The sequence below is a fragment of the Montipora capricornis genome, chromosome 1 (assembly GCF_036669925.1).
Source record: "Montipora capricornis isolate CH-2021 chromosome 1, ASM3666992v2, whole genome shotgun sequence".
NCBI lineage: Eukaryota > Metazoa > Cnidaria > Anthozoa > Scleractinia > Acroporidae > Montipora > Montipora capricornis.
This window is the reverse complement of record NC_090883.1, coordinates 19,766,888-19,786,523: the sequence shown is the minus strand read 5'-3', so window position 1 is coordinate 19,786,523 and position 19,636 is coordinate 19,766,888. Positions and strand designations below refer to the sequence as shown.

Here is a 19,636-nt window from a genome sequence, read left to right as displayed (position 1 = left end):
AGGTAAAGAAATTGGGTCGGCTGTCACACTCAGCGTGTCATCTTTGATCAAGCTTGATAATTTTAAGGATTCAACAAAACAGCTTGAAGATCTAAACTCACATATGGCAAAAGACAGGAGCATTCCAGTAACCCCACCACTGACAGTACTCGCTTGCATACTGCTCATTGCTTCCTGCCTTGTGGTCATTGTTGGATTCCCCTGCAATTTGTCCAACGTCTGTCTGCACTCATGGGCCTTTGTGGAAACCAGCAGATTGTCACGGATCACTAATGACAAAAATTAAATACAATCATACCTTTCAAATTAATGTATTGTCACATTACAGATTTTATTAGCAACTCTCACCAACTAGACTGGACCCCCAATGCATTTGAATTTATAGCTTAGGGTTGTTTGAATTCCTCTGCAAATTTATTGCCTCGAATATTCCCCTCTGAGGTCCCCAACAGGTCTGTGTTTTAAAACCAAGACACAAATTCTTTGCTCAGTTGTACTTTTTATTAAACACCAAGATGCACTATAAAAGGCGTGGTGCCTTGATCACATGCAAATTATTTATCAATCAACCATGGACGCAACCGACCTGTGTGATAATTATTTTGTGCAATAAAAAAGCCCCTTATGGCAATGTGCCTGTAATATGCCATAAAATATTATCTGTCATTCTTTTTTAAATTCTGAGTCCCTTTTTCTCGTACTAGAAATATCTTTTAATCAGTTGTGCTTGAATTAACTTGAATAAAGACAGAGCGTGAAGCCACCCCCTTTATAACGCGTCTTTGTGTTTAACATGGGAACTACAAAATTCAAATATTTCAATTAACTGTTTCATTTTTTTTCTGCCATTAGGGTCACACCCTGCAAATATTTGGTTAGAAGGCTACAGTACATGTATTTTCCCAAAATATAAATGGAGACATGGAAAAATGACAGTGTTGATTGGTGGTCAATTAGAGGTACTTAAATCCTTGACTACACCGATTAAATATTTTAACCCACTAACTCCTGAACAGAGCTGCATTGGCGAGTAAAATTGTCTGACATACGAAGGAGTAAAATCTCACTCTTCACAGAAGTCAACGGGTTAAGACATCAGCATGAGACTGATCAAATTTCACACCCAAGCAATATTGTGCTCCTTGGCAAGACAAAGAGTCAAGGGCTGGGATGGACAGTTGAAGTTGTGACTTAGAGAAGGGGGTATTGGGTCTTAAAAAACACAACATTGCACTGTAAACAAACTTAACATTAAAATACCACTTCACATTTTGACCAAATCCACAAATCACAAGCAAAACCACAAAAACCAAGTTTTTAAAACTGTAATCGAACTAATTCATTGCTATTATGTGCAACATACGAGTCTGTGTTAGGAGGCTACAATAGCTTGAGAAATGGGTTGGAGTAATGTTCCACAATGAGCATGCAGCTGAAACGCATAATTTCCGAACTGAAATCGTACACCAAATAGAAAAAGCTGAAAATGGCATTTGATAACAAATCCGAAAGACACTTGCAATACACCAAAAACTGGAAGCAAAAATTAATAATGAAAATGGGAAAAAACGCAAACCACAACAGTTACTTAAACTGAAAAAAATGTAGTTTTTTGGCGCAAAAAACCAAGCTAAAAAAGGCCGCAACCAAGAATCCCAAAGCTCCCCTCCTTAAATTAAACAACAGAAACAAGCAGGGGTAATATTTTAGTATAAAGAGCTACTCGCTTAATATTTAACAAAAAAAGAACAAAATTACCTTCAACGTCGTATTCTTTTCAAGAATGCGTTATGTACAGCTACAGACTGACAGCAAAACTTAACGTCATACCAACTACAATGTTCATTGTGATTTGCAACTTAACTTGTATTTGCTATGAGGTTAAATTGTTCTCAAAAATAATTATTAATTGGAATGGCAAAGAAATCAATTCACATTGTCATAAGAAAGGTTTAATCAAGTAAGGAAATTAAAAGCCTTATAAGTACTTGCCAAAAAACATGCCAGAAATAGTGAAAAATGACACTCCAGTAGAAAGAGAATAGGTGAATAGGTTTTGCTTCTTAACGGCAGCATAAGTGCATCCTACACTTAAACCTGTTAAACCTAAGCAGGAAAAAAAAATTCACTTTTAGAAAATAATAAGAAGAATCCTGCCCACTATCACGCCCTGACGTTGCCCACTCACGGATCAGCTATGCCAATCATTTCAATCGACACATTTTGCAGCTAGTATTAATTCTTTGATGGCCACAAACATGGCCATCTTATCAGGTGAGTGTAATCAAAGAATATTTGGCCTTTTGCATTAGGTTGCTCTTGCTCTTGAGTGTGGCAGAGAAGGGGGGTTGGGGTGGGTGGTGTGTTAAGTGCACTATCAAAGGGCCTCCAAAAATGAGAAAATGAAGTTGCTAATGCACTGTTACTTATACATGTATTGCAGTGAATGAAGATTTTGCTAATGTCATCTATAGTTATGTGCTAACCAGAGCCTTGTCAGTTGTTGAAACAAAGAGATGCTTTTTGTGTTCCCCAAGTGGGCATATCTTAATAAAAAAATTAATGTTTGCAAACAGATATATTTTCTTTTGTTTTCAAATGCTTCCCAGTTTTGTTGCATGACAGCACGTCCAACATCCTTTTGCAAAAATAAATTTTGTTTCACAAAAAGCACAAAATCATGTTTCCTAATTTTGTGTCATGGGTAAATATTTGTTTGTCTGTGTCATACAAAAAAATGTTAGCATTCTCTATTTTCGCATTCCCCATACATATAATACACTTTGTTTCCCCCCAAATTTTGCATAAAGCATTGTTTTCAAAGCTCTTGGAAATATACAGTGTCCCCAAGAGCCTTTGAAGACAACGGTTTATGCAAAATTTGGGGAGCAAACAAAATGCACCATGGGGAATGCGAAACTAGAGAATAACAATATTTTTCATTTGCAGCATTGAATTCTACCAAGTTTTAACAATGTAGCTTTGAAGCGCAGGGTTTTGGAGGATGTGATACACCTGGATGCCTACTTGAGTTGAGTAACTCTCCTGCAGTTTTAGCTCAAATTATGATTATTACCGTGACCGGACTTCAAGTGCTACAATTTCATACATGTACCTGACACTGCTGTATAACAGAGGATTTTCTTGGCTCTCTCCGAATCACGACGTACTGTGTTGACCAAAATACTTCCTCCAGCACCAATGGTAGCTAAAAAAGCAAAGCTATGTTAAAGGAGACCCCACCAATTATTTCAGGCAGGACAGCCCTCTCTTTTTCGAGATAAGCTAAATTTTATTATAATTTAAATTAATTGAAAATTAATTGTAAATTATGATTCAAGGGGAAGTAAATCTTATTGCTGTTACTGTTGTTCCCTTACCTGCCAAGAGTGCATTCTTAGCAATCCAAGTAATGGATTGACCATTTAGGGCCATGTAGTTGGTTAAATGTTGTCTTCTTGAAACACCGGACTGTTGCTTGATTTCTCCGCCATATTGCTCGAAACTGCGCCCCAATAAGAGAGAGCAGCGGCTTTCCATTTGTGTTGTTGTCAATTGTTGTCACGGTCACGCATGATGGTTCGCGTGATGCACAATCCTGAAAAAAATGGCGGCAGTTTCGGACGGAAGAGGAGATTTGGGAGATTCTATCGATTATGAACTGCAGAGGCAGTTAAAAGGACTTAACACAACAGCACCTGACTTGTCTACTTTGGCACAAAAGGGGGATGAGAAGGTGATAATTATGAAGCATCTTTATGTCAACAACCAGCTGATTTGTGAGAAATGTTCAATTTTAATTCCTATTAAGCTTATCCTCAGGCGCCTTAGGATGCCCCAGTCGAGGAGCAAAATCGTCTGGCTGTCCGGGGTTAGGCATAGTAAAATCTGTTAAGTCTCACTCTCAAGTCAATGGGTTTTAATGGAACCCATGGATGCTCCTCACTGAGGACCATGCAGTAGGACACCCACAGTTGAATTGACGAGTAAAAGCATCTCGTGTTTAATTATTAATAGTGAGAGTAAAATCTGTTAAAGAGTGTATTACTTCAATGCACTTTTCCACTTATTATTTTCGAAATCGTCCCAAACAGTGACATCGTGTTGTTTTTAGAACTATTAGATTTAAATTACACCTTTTTATTGGCTTTGAAAGACAGGAAAAGTGATCATACATGTACTTTGATCAATTAATAAACCGAGCATTGAAGGGGAATGGGTTCGATATAGGGCTAACGTCACAAATGAATTTGCATCGCTGTTTTCAAAGAACTTTCTCAATGCAATAATTTATTAATTTATGACGTCAGCCCTGTATCGAACCCAATCCCCTTCAGTGCTCGGTTATGGAATCAAAGTATGACTACTCTTCCTGTCTTTCAAAGCCAATAAAAAAATGAAATTTCAATCAAAAAAATTTCTCGAAACAACACAATGTATTTGGGACGATTTCAGAGAATAAATAAGGTTGCTTCTACAAGAATACAACAGTGGCCGGGTATTGTTCGTTTTCATGCATGTGATCAACAGCCATGTTTTTCAACGAAAATAAAAGACAACGTTTGCATAAAAGTAGAGTTCAATTCCTGGAGGATTGGGTGGGGACACAAATATGGCCGCTGTTGCTTTGTTTTGGGGTACAAACATGGCAGCCGTGACATCATGTGAAAACTGAGAATTCTAGCATTGCTGGTACAATCCTTGTTTTAAGTGACATTGAGGTTCAATTTTGGTATTCATGGACATTTTTTTAAGTTTAAATTTTTCATTTTTTTCCTGAAAAGCTTGTTGAGCAATTCATGTCTGAAGATATACAGATTAGTGGAGCAGCAGATCAAAAACTTCAAAGTCAACTGTACATTGGTATGTACAGCGGTACTTGTAAAGGTTTGAAGTTAGATTGGCTTAATCACTCTTAATAATAATCGTGGCTAATCACTGCAATTATTGACACTATGAGAGGCCCACATGGTTGTACCAAAGATGTTTGATCACTAGTTCAAAATTATTATGCAAAAAATTTCCCAATAAGTGCAAGAATCACTTAGGGTGCGTTCGATTGACCATATTGCGGAATAGGAATACATGGAATATAAGTTAGAAATCCTTTGTTTTTACGGAGATTCACATTAAAACTGTCAAACGTCTGCTAAAATGCTATTTCAAACATAGTTTTATTATCCTTGCTGCTTCGAAGCGCGTCAAACATACCGTTTTGATCATCACTCCATGTATTCTTAATGCGGAATAGGGTCAATCGAACGTGCCCTTAGGTTGTGGTATGCACATTTTGTACTCTTACTTAGTATCCTCTTACTCTTCTTCTAGTTTTCCACATCACCTGTGTCCAGAATATGACTGAGGTGTCTGGTTAACTTACTCCTCAAGGAAACAAAAGCATTTAATTTCATAATAACCATATCCTTAAAACTTTCTATTTTGTGTTTACAATTGGACTGTTGACTAATAGACTAAGTGAAACTTTGTAATGTTTATGAAAATTAAGCTTGCTTCTGATTAGCTGCATTTGAATCACCTGGGACTAAAGTGAATTTGTGTATTGGTTGGTCAAGACTCCATCACATCCACAGCATAAATCAAGAAAACCGTTGTTATTATTTCAAGATCTTTGTCTGAGTAACAGTGTTTGTTATTCTAATTGATACCTTTATTTGTTTTCTAGCCTGTTTCTGGGGTTTCTATGATGTAGTAAGATCTCTCCTGGATAAAGGAGCAGGTATGCCAGAGTCAGAAATGCACCAGATATTTCATATTTATTTAACTACCCGGTACTTTGCTTTTCAATAGGACACTGACAAATTTTTCTGAAATTCAAATTATTGAAATTATCAAATCTGGTTTCTTTCACTGTACTTTGGGATTAATTTTATTTAATAATATGTGTTCAAGAACAGAGACAGGACTTCTTTAAGAAAGGTGGCCCGCCCAGAATAGCTTCGCTAATTGCGGGTGGCCTAGGACTATGATCATATTGTAATGCTCATAAACAAATAAACAAATAAACTGCTGTCAATCAAAACACCAGGCTGGTCATCTGGTCACAATGGACGTTCAGCTTGAGAAGCCCTGTTAGGGGTTTTACGGATAAGGGTATGTAACTTGCATTATAATCATCGTGGAGTTATGATTTTAGGGATAAGGGATGCACGACTGAGAAAATTTTAGGGATATTAAAAATAGCTTTGATTTCTCAATTATCATTACTTTTGGTCACGCTTACTGAGGATTTACATCACTGGCGACTCAGGTAATGAACAGGAACGGGTCATTTATCAGTCCAAATTCAAGCAAGATGTCAATGACTTGCTCCAAGGCTCTTTAACTCGGTCAACCGCTTTTGTCGTAGGTTGTCTCTCAAAAAACGGGTCGCATTACACTTTAAAATTGCCACTTATCGTCAAATTCCAAAGCTAAGTAATTTTAGGGATAACAATCTCACAGGAATTTTAGGGATAAGGGATGACTAAAACCCACCTAACAGGGCCTCGCTTGAGTAACAAATTAATGAAAATCAGTGGAGATATGGTGGTGACTCAGGGATACTGGGAGAAAATCTGAGTGCTCCAAATTTGCAGGAGTTCAACTCATGACCTTCCAATATTTGGCTATTAAAGTGTTACTAGTTGGGCGCTCAACTGCTGAGTTACATGTACAATATGATATACATGAAGGACTTAAGGCCACTGAACTAGGCTCAGGTGAAGAGTTAAATTCAGCACCTCCAAAGAACAATCTATTTAAGGAGGCTTGAAAAGGTTTTCAGCTAAGAGTGTGCTGTATTACGCCACACACACAATACTTATTAAGCTGCTCACATAGACTCGTGAATCAAAGTGAGTGACCAGAAATAAAAAATTATGTAACTTTGAGTCACGACTGCCAAAATAAATTTTGCTAGAAATGTTCAGCAATATCTCGAAATACAAGTGAAATTTGCTACTTTGCATTCTTAAAGAGAATTTTGAATTTCCATCTTCCAACATTGTTTTCATAAAATTATTAGTTAAATACAGCTGACTAGGTATTAGCAGGTAAAATTTAATATTATAACTGAATTGGGTTTTTGAAAATATTTGAAATAATAGGTCACCAAATTAGTTTTTAAAATATTTTCCAAAAACTGATTTTTAGCTTCTTTTAGCATAGCTGTACCAATGCTACATGTATGACAACAGATCCATGGGGACTCACCAGTAGACACCCTTAAAAAATTGCCCGACAATAGTAAATAGTGAACTTTCAAAACGTTTCTCAACCAAAAGGATTGGAAACCGACTGTTACCTGTGGAAAACCCTAGGCTTTCAAGTCTACATAATGGACTGAGAGTAGAGTTTGAAGCCAGTGTAACTTTTTGACCATCCAACATTTTTTTGTTAATATTATAGTTGATACAGTGTATCTGTCAAATCGACTGCCCTTTTAATTGGATTTTGAAGTCAAAAGTCAACATCCATTTTTTAAATTAAAAGGTGTGGTAATAGACTCTTAACAGAAAACAGTAATTTAAGGGCCCCAGAATAGGACGGATATTAGCATCCTCACAAGTCAGCCATGGGTCATAACATTACGAAGAACTTGCATACCAATCTTAGCTCTGTCCAAAGAAAGAGGACTACATACCAGCCTGGATAGCTCTTAACTAAAATGTCTAGTACATACTGGTCTGCTATTTACACAGCATAAAGAGTCTCCTGTGTCTGTCGTTTTATACATTTTGTAAATTCACTTTGAAATTCCACCTTTTCAGATGTGAATGCACAGAACAAGGAAACCCTGTGGACACCTCTGCATGCTGCAACATTTCAGGAACATGGGAAGGTATACATGTATGCAAGCAAATTGACTTCCATTGGAATGTACAATCTGTGAAACACTCTCTTTGGTACAAAACTTGTTTCTTTGCAGATTGTGATGCTGCTTTTAGAAAGAAATGCACAACCTGAGCTTCCAGACAGTGACGGAAGGTACATGTAGTGGACAATAAAATAATTTTATGATCTGTTACAGTGTATTTACTACAGTTTACTACACTGTAGTGAATTGTAAGCTTAAAGAATACACTTAAAAGTGTGTAAGCATTAGTATGTACATGTACTGTTACTACATAAACCTTGTCTAACAAGTAAACCTTATTAAGCAAGAGAAGTCCACAATCAATGGGCGATTAAAGGGAAAGGAAAGCAGATTTTTTCAGGGAGAGAGGGTGAATGCTTAGGTTGCTAGGTGCTTGCTAGGTGCGCTTCAACACCTGTATCTTATGGCTTAATGGATAAAGAAATGAATTCTTTACAGGCAATAATGGAGAACCATGCGCAAGTTTCCAACCAGAGGTTGTGAACTTTAGTTCTTTACATGTATAAAGGCCGTCAACCATTGTAATCATTGTTATATATAAGCACAGAATTATAATAAATGGTTTCAGAGAGCCAATTACTTACATCAATTAAAAATTAATCTTGCCCAGTCTCCAATCATTACAGTAGTGTAGGAAAGCATTTTGCAAGAGGTACACCTGTACACACATGTAGACTTCAACTTTGACAATTTTTGCATTTTTTTGCAAAATTAAAAAATTGAAATTTTACAGCTGCATGCAAACCTGGACATAAGTGAACAAAAAGAGGGATGTTTATTTATTTAATTAATAATTAAAAGCGATTCATGGTTACTAACCAGTAATTCATTTTCTTTTCTTTTCATAACAGGAGTGCAAAGGACTTTGCTTCTGCTTCAGACAAAGTTTGGTCACATTTTGCTGGTGCGAGTTTTTCAGTAGAATTTGTGTTATGGGTCCCATTTGTTCCCCTGTGCTACCATGCACTCTGTATTGGCTTTTTCTTTGAAAAAAATTTGTAAGCGTGGGCTAGTGAATTTTCATAGCAATTTTTACAGAATAAGCTTGTTACCTCAAAGATGAAAAAAGATAAGGAAAAAACTAGTTCTTGAGGGAAAGTTTAAAAAAAATCTAGAAATTAAAGGGCTAATTTACGTGTCAAACAGTGTTCAATTATCATGTTGGCATTAATCTTTCCACGGAATATGTTTTGAAGTGTTTTGTTGTAGTACAATGTAATTTCTTCATGTTTATATATTTTTTTCCGTATACTCGTGCCTGTATTATTGAATTCTCAGCTTTGAACTGCCCTAGAACATCTAAACAAGAGCTTATAGACAAAGGGATAATTAAAAAGGTAAGTGAAGGCAGCTAAACTGCAGTGTTTTGATAAGTGTAATTAGTACACCGGTATACTAAAACAGCGTTGAAGGCGCGCTCTGATTGGCTACTCAAACTGCGAATATCCTTTGTTAGTGTTTACTAAAACAGTGGATAGCGTTCAAAGCGCGCTCTGATTCTCTGCTCAAACTCCGGATATCCTTTGCTATTCACCTCCGCGCAACTCGCGCGGGGTTTGCGCCGGAAAAATATTGTAATCGTTGGAGGAATAATGAGTTAAAACCACCTTTTTGTGCTATACATGTATTATCTCACTGTTTTAGTATATACTAATTACAAACAACTATTCACCTCAGTGTCTGTGGCTAGTGGTAGATATTTACTTTGCCGCTTCGCGGCTCGGTAAATATCCACCACTAGCTATCGGTGAATAGTTGCTAATTATAGATTTCAAGCATTTTCATTGGCTCACCGGACACAGGCTATCAAGGAACGAACGCGTCAGCAATAAAGCGAGCTGAAAATATTTTTTCAGCTGTGAGAAAAAATGGCTGACAAAAGCCGTTTTGGACCGGAATTGACCGAGACAGAAATCGATGTTTTATTGGACAGTACAAGGAAGAGTAGTTGATCCTGGAGTTTTTAATGAAACAATTATTCTACTCGGGCTTGCTGCATATAAAGTGATTATAACCAACTCGGCGCTTCGCGCCTCGTTGGTTATCTATCACTTTATATCCAGCGCGCCCTTGTAGAATAGGAGATTTTCACGTGACGTCATTGCCGCCATGTTGGTGGACGAGATTTCTCATTAATTAGCTTCTTTTATTCGTCCACCAGAAGTCGTACATTTCTCTATTGTTATTGGTGTGTCAAGAGGTTGGTTGAAAGCGTCCTATAATTGTAAACTATTCACCTCCGAGCAACTCGCGCGGGATTTGTGCCCAAAAATATTGTAATTTTTGCAAGAATAAATAAGTTAAAATCATCTTTTCACCAAATCATGAAAATTTCCATGCCACAGTTGTTCAAACGATGGATAGTGCTATCCACCAGATAAATCACTCACTATCCAGTGGATAAGTCATAGCGAAACCAGTTGCGCTATCCAATAGATAGTGATTTATCCGGTGGATAGTGTTATCCACCTTTTGAACAACTGGGGCCAGGATCTATGTTTGAAGCAACGACAGTATCTAGAAATTTTAATTTTTAAATAAGAAAAACTGCAGTGTTGCTTACCAGCTTGAAGGCTGGTAAATGGAAAATTTATAGTCAATCGTACCGGTCTGATACACAACCTCCAATTGGCAGGTCCGGCTAGGAAGAGGAGGGCAATGAAATGTACCGAAATATAAAACACGCGTGTGGGGCGTCCGGTACCGTTGTTTTGACATATCAAACCTTGACGACCTTCTTAGTTGTCACGTATGTGGACTGACGATCTGGCTTTGAATACCAACATTCCTAGACTCTGCAACCATCTTCATCTCCTGTTTAATTTATCCACGTTCTTTGCTGTTGTCTTGGTTGCCCTGCCATTTGAGAGGCCTGTCTAAGGGCGCTTTCCTAAGGGTGCTTTCCTTTTGTCAGAACTTGCCGGCCCGACACCTCAGTTTTGCAAAGAAAATGCAACAATTTGAAGGAACACTTGCATGATAATGCCTCGCATTTTTCTGAAGGAGTATATACATTTGTATCATCCTCGAACTGAGTATGTTAATTTGAAGTCGTTGTAGAGTTGGTCCTTCCAAGAACCTGGTCTGGCCGGTCAGTTCTGTCATGAAATGGAAAGCCGCGTCCACGCGTCCAAAATTGAAAGCCATTGTCAACGCTTGGGCAAGATTGCGACTTGGCGGCGTAAAGCTCCTTTCTTTGGTTACTTTCTCAGGTGGAAGATCCTGCCAGAGTTGGGTCGGCCGGAAGGCCTGGATCAGGCCCCAAAGGAAGACTGGTTAGGCTGCTGAAGTGACTTTTTACTTAAGGGAATAACTTATTATTTAGTGCTTTTTAATCCTAACCGTGCATAATAAAATAACTTCAGAACCGCTAAGATGGCTTCAAGGGACTAATGGCCACTTCAACTTGCACTCTGGTAGTTAATTCTGTCGGTACACATAATACCACATTGCCAACTTAGTTCCATTTGTCTGTATGTTAATTTTCGAGAAATAACATCTGACCTACCCTCGGCTTGCTCTCGTCTCTCCTCACAGCTCAGTCGGTAGATCAACGGTGCTGTAATCCGAAGGTACTCGGTCCGATTTCAGAGCGTACAGTATTTCCTTGTGTAGTGCTTAGACGCTCAGGCCTGGGTTGTTCAAAAGGTGGATAACGCTATCCAGTGGATAAACACCAGCAAAACCAATTGAGTCATCCAGTGGATAGCGCTATTCGGCCTCCGAACAACTGGTCCAGGTGGATTCAACAGTTTACATTCTGATAGTTAGTACTGCAAAAAAAGCTAGGCATATTTGCATAGCTATCTCGTCCGCCCCATACCGACAAATGTTAGTAGGTCCAGAAGTACAGCGATGACGACGACAACGACAAATTTTTTGTCTTTCGTGCAAACCTACATTTAATATGAATTTCAGGCCTACATTGGCCGGCTCACCACTCGAAGTAGCTCTTTTTCAAGGGTTGGTTATACGCGCCAAGCAAGTCCGTAATTGTTGTGGGCACGAGCAAGCTTTTTTTTTGCACCATCTTGGATACTTTTGAAAGCGTAATTGATAACAAAGAAACTAGCAACAGTGTACATTTACCAAAATCTTCCAGTAATCGAAGTAATAGCCCTTTTCACGCTTACAAAAATTTGGTTTATCAACGGAGTTGATAATGTAAATTGACCACCGTACAGAGATTCTAAAAAGCTGACGTTTCGAGCGTTAGCCCTTCGTCAGAGCGATTCGCTCATGTTCGTCAGCGTCGATTCGCTCTGACGAAGGGCTAACGCTCGAAACGTCAGTTTTTAGAATCTCTGTACGGTGGTCAATTTACATTATCAACTCCGTTGATAAACCAAATTTTTGTATACTACTTCCCCACCGACGCAGCACCACAGTTTCTTTAGAAACTACCCCTTCATTCTTTTCACGGTTAGTTTTTCTTATTTGCATTACAATGTAATCAAGCGTGTATATGAGGCAATTTCGGGCTATTTTGTAGTTTTAACCCGAAATTGCCTCGCATCCACGTTAGATTACATTGTAATGCAAATGAGAAAAACTAACCGTGAAAAGGGCTATTGATAGACGCTTAGACAATTATTTAGAAGCGCTCAATACTCCAAAACTTCCTTTACCGGTCCTTCTCTTACATGAAATAGAAAACTGATGATAATTTTATCCAAATATTTTTCAATGCTAATTGCCCTAGGAGAAATTCTCAATGCTTGCCTTAGGGATTATTTTTAATAGTCCTTCCTTAATTAAGGGGAAAATATGCTGCCTCCAACGAACATCACAGCCTTCCCTCCAACAGAAAAATTAACCAGTTTCAGTGCCGCAACGAAATCGTAATAACCTAGTGTAGGCAAACTAACTGATCTTCAGATTGACGCAAATAACTGAACTTCGATTCCTTTGTTTTGCTATTTGTTCCAGGCTGCGTTTTCTCGTCCTGGTTCAGCGTATGTACTTCAGAGTGATCCTTTTTCCAAGAGACACAGCAATCAAGAAAGTTCGGACTTCCCTCTTGGTAAAACGTGACACTGAGTATTTTTTTCCTTTTTATTTCAATTTTCTTAAAGTCCCTGTGACGCTTATTTTTTTCACCGTTTTTTAACTTTTCGTATAAATATTCATAGTGTTTGGAGTAGAGTACTTCAAAAATTTTTCCGGCGTAGTGTATCCCACGCGTCTTAGCGGGCCCTTTAAAACATTTGGATACACTGAGGGACTTTTTTTTTGAAGTACTGCGCTCCAGACACTGTAGATATTTAAATGAAAAGTTACAAACACGGGGAACAAAATAAGCATCATAGGGACTTTAATTAAACTTTCCGCCATTGATTGCGTTGAAACCTGACCAGTTGTACCTCAGAGAGTTGGACAATCTAAAGTGCGAGCGGCAACTTGTCATGAAAATTCCCCTATTCTAATGTTTGCTCCCTGTTTCGAATTCTCTTGATAGTTATACAGTGGAACCTCTCCTTTGGGGGACACCTCTATTCCGAGGACACCTCCATTCAGGGGACACACACATTTGGTCCCTTGAATGGAGGTTCCACTGTAGGTAACAGACAAGAAAATTAAATGGGCCTAATTCATTATTGGCAAAACATAAACGTCAGACTGACTTTTGCAGTAAGGGGTACATTTTGAATAAATTTCTTGGTGTTTTCAGGTACCAGTGCCGGCGGGGATGTTTTGGGTGAGGCAAGGCCTCGTGGCCACGCTGAACAAAACAGTAAGCCTGCATTCTCCTTATGGCGTACTTGATGATCTGGCTTTTGACTGCCCAAATTGTCCCACATTTCTTTGGAGGCAACAATATTTTTTTACATTTTTGGGCGTATCGACGTGGCCAACCAATGGAAGTAAGGACAGACGTTATAATGAGGATTCACTGTTCTATTGCTCAGTGCCGTAAAATATTACCTCAAGCCTCGTTTTCATTCAAAGGCCATGTAACTAAGCACTCGAATTGGTGTAAGCGTGGCATGGGGATTTAAGATTTGCTATCATCGCACAATTGCCAAAACGATTTTTTCAGGACTTTCGTAACGTTTCTTTTTTCCTTGGCGAGCGAAACTCTGTTTTTAACAAATTATAAGATGTGAGCGAGTACAAAAAAAAAACTTGGAAGTGCTCTAACTTAGTGAAGGTCTCAGTGGAAGGATATTCACAAAGACATTCACAAAACTCGTATGGCCTCGGAACATTTATTTTAAGTAACACTGATATTGTTATAAATAATGTTAAGATTTCAGATCTCGTTCAGATTTCCCTACTGCATAAGCAACGTTCAATACTGCTATTGTCTGGAATTTCAACATGATTCGTTACGGTGTACACACAACGTCTTTTATAAACGGTCTCTTCATTTCCGCTGAAATTGTTATTAAAAGTTGGCCTGCTAAAAAGGTTCAAAGCGTATTTTTTTAGTTTTTCATGGACAATCGCTTTTGCTTCATACAAAGTTAAATAGAGTTATTATATCTCTCAGGTAGTACACGCGCTGTGATTGGCTAAATTAGCGGGCCGTATTCTACAATAAGGCCCGCTGTACAGCCCGGTAAATTTAAAATTTCGATAAAACATTATTTAGCAAGTTTTTCATGTCGTTTCTCTTACATAAACTTGTAAACTGTTTGAATCTTGCAGGCAACTATTTCAAACAGCCAAGAAGATTTAGTTTTTCGGATTTTGACACGGCAATTGTTATGGCAGTTGAACCTTCCGCTTGACTTCGACTAATTTCCTTGCCCGCGCGCCGGATTAACCTCAGAGGTAGAATAAATATCTTACCAACTTCGTTTTCTCGGTCCGTACTTTAAGTTACGGATCGTCGTCTTTTTCCCATTGATTTTCGCGCTTGGGCCATAAATCAACGGGAAAAACTCGGTGCGTAACTTACAGTACGGACATCGAACTCGGTTAGTAAGAGGTATTTATTTTTATACAGGACACTTTTTTTTGTTCGAGGTAGCCTTCTGCATAGCACCGCAGCTCCCGATGATATCGAAATCGAAGTCAATGTTCTGCGAAGCGGATCATAGTACCATGACACGTGATCCAAATCAACTTTAGCGAAGCTCCGCGCGCCAAAAGTGCACGCGCAGAGCGCCATGGAGAAAATATGGTAACTCATTAATTGTTGGTTTTCACTCACGTGATCAACAGCCATGTTTTTCAACGAAAACAAAAGAAGACGTTAGCATAATAATAGCTTTCAATTCCCGGAGGATCGGATTGCGACACCAACATGGCCGCCATTTCATTGTTTGAGGACACCAACATGGCGGCCGTGACGTCATGTGAAATCCAAGAATAGACCAATTCGGCTAACTCAATGTTGTACCTTATTCAGATCCTTTGGGAATAAAACGTTTTGTTCCAAATATTTCCATATGAATACTACATTATCGTGCAAACGCAATACACAAAGAATTTTAACCCCGAGAGATTTTAATTGGGTACAACATTGCGTTAGCCAAGTTGATCTACGCGAGATATTTTGGTTTTATCTATGACGTCATCGGACGACCGTCCAACTTTTTCTGTAAGGCAATACACGAAATGTCGCACTAATGGCAGCGGCGTTTCTTGGCGGAAATTTGCATGGGTTCAAACTCGCGATTTTTGGCGGGAAGTTGCGTGGCCAGCGTACCCCGATATTGAATACGCGCCAGTTGCTTTTATTCCAAGTTGTACGTTACACAGTTGTTACAGAGGAACTAGCCCAGTAATACATTCCTCTCTTATCGTTAGTAAACTTTGATACTACACTTCAAGATTGACAGAGCGTGATTGCTGAGTGAGCATATAGAGAGACGCAGCAAGGCAACAAGATTTTTTACTGAACGACTACCGATGCTTCATTAACATCAGACCAATGCTTAATAGGCCTTTTTCGATATATGAAAACTCAGCTTGATAGTGAGGCAGTGACGACAAAGACAAAGGAAAGTGGATGATAACCAAATATTTTCCACATTCATTCCATCGTGTTTCTATTGTTTTTGTCCTCACTGTCTCACTATCAAGCTGAATATTTGATATTTCGAAAATGGCCTATTGTGTAGAATTAATTGAAATAACAAAGACTAGTGAATGACATTTGGGACTTTAAGACCTATGACGGTGACGTCGACGAAAACGTTATCTCAAAATATAACCTTGCACCATCGTAATTACCTATTTCCCGATTATTTCATCTCGTTTTTGTCGCACAATGTGGACTAGTTATCCTAAAAATAAATTGACACGAGCGGTTTCAGAGTACAATAGGCCATTTTACAGTTGTTTGCTCAGCGACCAAGCCTATGAATGGCTGCGAGGCTGCCGGTGACCTTGCATTGATACAGACCTCACTGCTTTTATCATGTAAATTGTGTTGTTGTAACGCTAATTAGTCTATATTAACATTACAAAAGCATGAAGGTTTGTATCAAAACAGGGTCACCGGCAGCCTCGCTTCCATTGTTAGGCCTGGTAACTCAGCCACAACTGTAAAATGGTCTATTAATATTCTAGGGAAAAAAAAGGGTTCACGTTTGTTTGACCATTTTGTCGTTGAAACCTGAAATTTGGTGATTTCACGTTGTTATGCAGAGACCAGCAAAAGTATCTGCAGAAATGCGTGCCGCACGTGTAGCACGATTATTTTCTTCTTTTAACCAATGATATTCTTGTTTTGTGCCAATGCCGTACCCATAGCAGTCGTCTTTTTAAAAACACCCTATTTCCTTTTAAGCACCACCCATATGAAACCCAAGTATATCGAGATGTGTGAAACGTGTGCGCAATAACGCCCTTAACTAAATACGGTTCCTTATAGATAGGACATATGAAGAACTAAGGTTCTAAAGAAAGAATGGCGCTGAAGATTTGTAAGCAGACGTTTCGTCAGAACGAATTGAAGAATTGTGGGGGCTTAACGGAGTTCCGCGCGTAGCACGGTAACCCCCTGGCCAAGCTATCGAGCAAAGTTGGATTCCACATGCAACATTGTTGGATGCAAATGTTGAGATAGTGGCGCAACACTATCCAACACTGCTTGAGGAAACTGATTCAAGTTCAAGTTGGCGCTAAAACTGAAACGAAAACCGTTCGTAGCGTTTACGGTACTGGTGTTGTTGGGGGACAAAAATGACCAATTCAAACGAGGAAAAACCAAAGAATGATTTAGAGAACGTGTAGAAAAGGGTATATTCTGTTTTAGATCAGTTGTAATGACAGTCACCTGAAACTTTTTCGCGAATAAACAGCGAAAATGTTTTGCGGTTACCACTTATCTGCTTATCGTTTTTTTGTAGTGCAGTAAGCTGTAATTAACAGAGTCAAGGGAGGCCCGAGAAGGCTTATAAACCGCTACATTTCACAGTACAATGAATAACAATAGCTTCCATTCTCGGACCTTGGGTTTGCAGATTACTTTTACTTCATTTAAATGTGCTTCGTTCTTCAAAACCCCAATAAACATACATCTAAGTTTATCCTGTTTAAGCCATTAGGTCATGTAGCAATACCATGTTTAAGACAGAAATTGATGAAATAGCTACCCCGTTCAAGACAAAACACCCTGAAAACCATACTCTATCGAGCCGCACGTCCCCGTTAAGGTCTCATAAGGGGGTACACCCCACCCTCCGCGGGAAATAAGTTCCTGATCAGTGGCCAATCAACCTGAAGGCCACCAGATCGAAGCTTTTGCTCTCGGCCTTTCAGCGGCGGGTACATCGTCCTCAAAACGAGCTGTCAGGAGGGGATTCGAACCCACTCCTCCCTGTGGAGACAATAACGCTCCCCGATCCCTTTCTAATAATGGAAAGGTATGTAACCTTGAGTCTGGCGCCTTGGACCGCTCGGCCATCGTGACGGTTCGGACCGAACCGGTAATACATAACTGTTCAGTCGTATTCCATTGAGGAGAGACTAGATTTGGCAGTTCGTTGACAAATGGTGTAAGAAAGAGTAAGAGGTGTTTTGGTCGTAAAAGAGAAATACATTAATCCCACTTTCCAGAATGTACTAGATTGTCGTTTTGAAAAACCATCCTCGAGAACTTTTACACGCTTTCCTGAGTTTGCTTTTGCTCTCTGCCTTCCAGCGGCTGGTACAAAGTCCTCAATCGTTAATTACTATGAATAGGCTACAAAACGAGCTGTCAGGAGTGGGATTCGAACCCACGCCTCCAAGTGGAGACCAGAAGGCTCCACGATCCCATTGTAATAATGGAAAGGTATGTAACCTTGAGTCTGGCGCCTTGGACCGCTCGGCCATCCTGACGGTTCGGACATTCAAGCTAAGTGATTGAGTGGACTGATTACTTTCAATTCATGTTGAAAAGATATTGCAGGCGAGCATTGCATCATGAAGAAATCTGTACAAGGATCGTTTCTTGGAAAACGTAACTTAGAATCCGACCATCTGCTGAAGAGATTTCCGACTAACAAGAGATTTTTTAATATCTGTATTAAAACGATCTTTAATTACCTTGGTCCCATCGTATTGTCAGGATCTTCCGCAGTCAAATTCGACAGAGGTCAAAAACAGGGTTTGTTCGTTATAAGGAGAACTCCCTTATAATATCCTACAATAATGCAATTGGATTGAAGGAAGCGATAATTTTGTAAGTGATTTTGCACAAAACTGTATAAATTAGAACAATTTATATGGAATGGGTTCCTGAGCAGTGGCCAATCAACCTGCAAGCCAGATCGACCAGCAACAACTGTTTACTTTTTGATGAGGAAGTGCAATCATAGGTGACAAAGAACTGTTCTTCTCTGATCTATACCCGTCGGGATGATCACGGAAGTTATTAGAAGGATTCGAATGCACAAAATGTGGTTTAATGAACATCTGCCAGGAGTGGGATTCGAACCCACGCCTCCAACAGGAGACCAGAAGACCCAAACAGTTTAGGGCACGGAATCCCTTTGATACTGGCTTAAGTCTGGCGCCTTTGACCACTCGGCCATCCTGGCAAGGTGATCTCCTGATTATCACACGTTTCCATCGAGCCGGTGATACATAACTGTTCAGTCGTATTCCATTGAGGAGAGACTAGATTTTTGCAGTTCGTTGACAAATAGTGTAAGAAAGACTAAGAGGTGTTTTGGTCGTAAAAGAGAAATACATTAATCTCACTTTCCAGAATGTACCAGATCGTCGATTTAAAAAAGCGTCCTCGAGAACTTTTACACGCTTTCCTGAGTTTGCCTTTGCTTTCTGCCATCTAGCGGCTGGTACAAAGTCCTCAAACGTTTATTACTATATTACTATGAATAGGCTACAAAACGAGCTGTCAGGAGTGGGATTGGAACCCACGCCTCCAAGTGGAGACCAGAAGGCTCCACGATCCCATTTTAACAATGGAAAGGTATGTAACCTTGAGTCTGGCGCCTTGGACCGCTCGGCCATCCTGACGGTTCGGACATTCAAACTAAGTGATTGAGTCGACTGATTACTTTCAATTCATGTTGAAAAGATATTGCAGGCGAGCATTGCATCATGAAGAAATGTGTACAAGGATCGTTTCTTGGAAAACGTAACTTAGAATCCGACCATCTGCTGAAGAGATTTCCGACTAACAAAAGATTTGTTAATATCTGTATTAAAACGATCTTTAATTACGTTGGTCTCATCGTATTGTTAGGATCTTCCGCACTCAAAATCGACAGAGGTAAAAAACAGGGTTTGTCTATTATAAGGAGAACTCCCTTACAAGATCGTACAATAATGCCATTGGATTGAAGGAAGCGATAA

General features: G+C 39.2%; 2 protein-coding genes and 3 non-coding genes across 5 annotated transcripts in view; 1 reads left to right on the top strand and 4 right to left on the bottom strand.

Annotated features, from left to right (window-relative positions):
* Positions 1-3,509, bottom strand: part of LOC138021688 (uncharacterized) — a 10,346-nt gene extending 6,837 nt beyond the window's left edge. Inside the window, exons 1-4 of the mRNA XM_068868684.1 lie at positions 3,381-3,509; positions 3,116-3,208; positions 1,993-2,106; positions 102-269 (exon numbers count right to left, since the gene is read on the bottom strand). Of these exons, the coding sequence (XP_068724785.1) occupies positions 102-269; positions 1,993-2,106; positions 3,116-3,208; positions 3,381-3,435 (430 nt within the window). The 5' untranslated portion in view covers positions 3,436-3,509. The remainder of the gene's footprint in view (positions 1-101; positions 270-1,992; positions 2,107-3,115; positions 3,209-3,380) is intronic.
* An 80-nt stretch (positions 3,510-3,589) lies between these two features.
* Positions 3,590-14,286, top strand: LOC138021618 (protein phosphatase 1 regulatory subunit 16A-like). The gene is made up of 10 exons (XM_068868567.1): positions 3,590-3,736; positions 4,785-4,863; positions 5,684-5,737; positions 7,770-7,840; positions 7,928-7,986; positions 8,728-8,780; positions 9,155-9,213; positions 11,089-11,151; positions 12,806-12,899; positions 13,548-14,286. Exons 1-10 carry the CDS (start codon positions 3,608-3,610, stop codon positions 13,640-13,642), a joined length of 756 nt encoding a protein of 251 aa, XP_068724668.1. The 5' UTR covers positions 3,590-3,607; the 3' UTR covers positions 13,643-14,286.
* A 3,744-nt stretch (positions 14,287-18,030) lies between these two features.
* Positions 18,031-18,154, bottom strand: Trnal-caa (transfer RNA leucine (anticodon CAA)). Its single transcript has 2 exons — positions 18,117-18,154; positions 18,031-18,076 (listed from the first exon to the last, which is right to left on the bottom strand). It is a non-coding gene; the product is annotated as a tRNA-Leu (tRNA).
* A 577-nt stretch (positions 18,155-18,731) lies between these two features.
* On the bottom strand, positions 18,732-18,855 carry Trnal-uaa (transfer RNA leucine (anticodon UAA)). Its single transcript has 2 exons — positions 18,818-18,855; positions 18,732-18,777 (listed from the first exon to the last, which is right to left on the bottom strand). It is a non-coding gene; the product is annotated as a tRNA-Leu (tRNA).
* A 318-nt stretch (positions 18,856-19,173) lies between these two features.
* On the bottom strand, positions 19,174-19,297 carry Trnal-caa (transfer RNA leucine (anticodon CAA)). Its single transcript has 2 exons — positions 19,260-19,297; positions 19,174-19,219 (listed from the first exon to the last, which is right to left on the bottom strand). It is a non-coding gene; the product is annotated as a tRNA-Leu (tRNA).
* Positions 19,298-19,636: the final 339 nt, after the last annotated feature.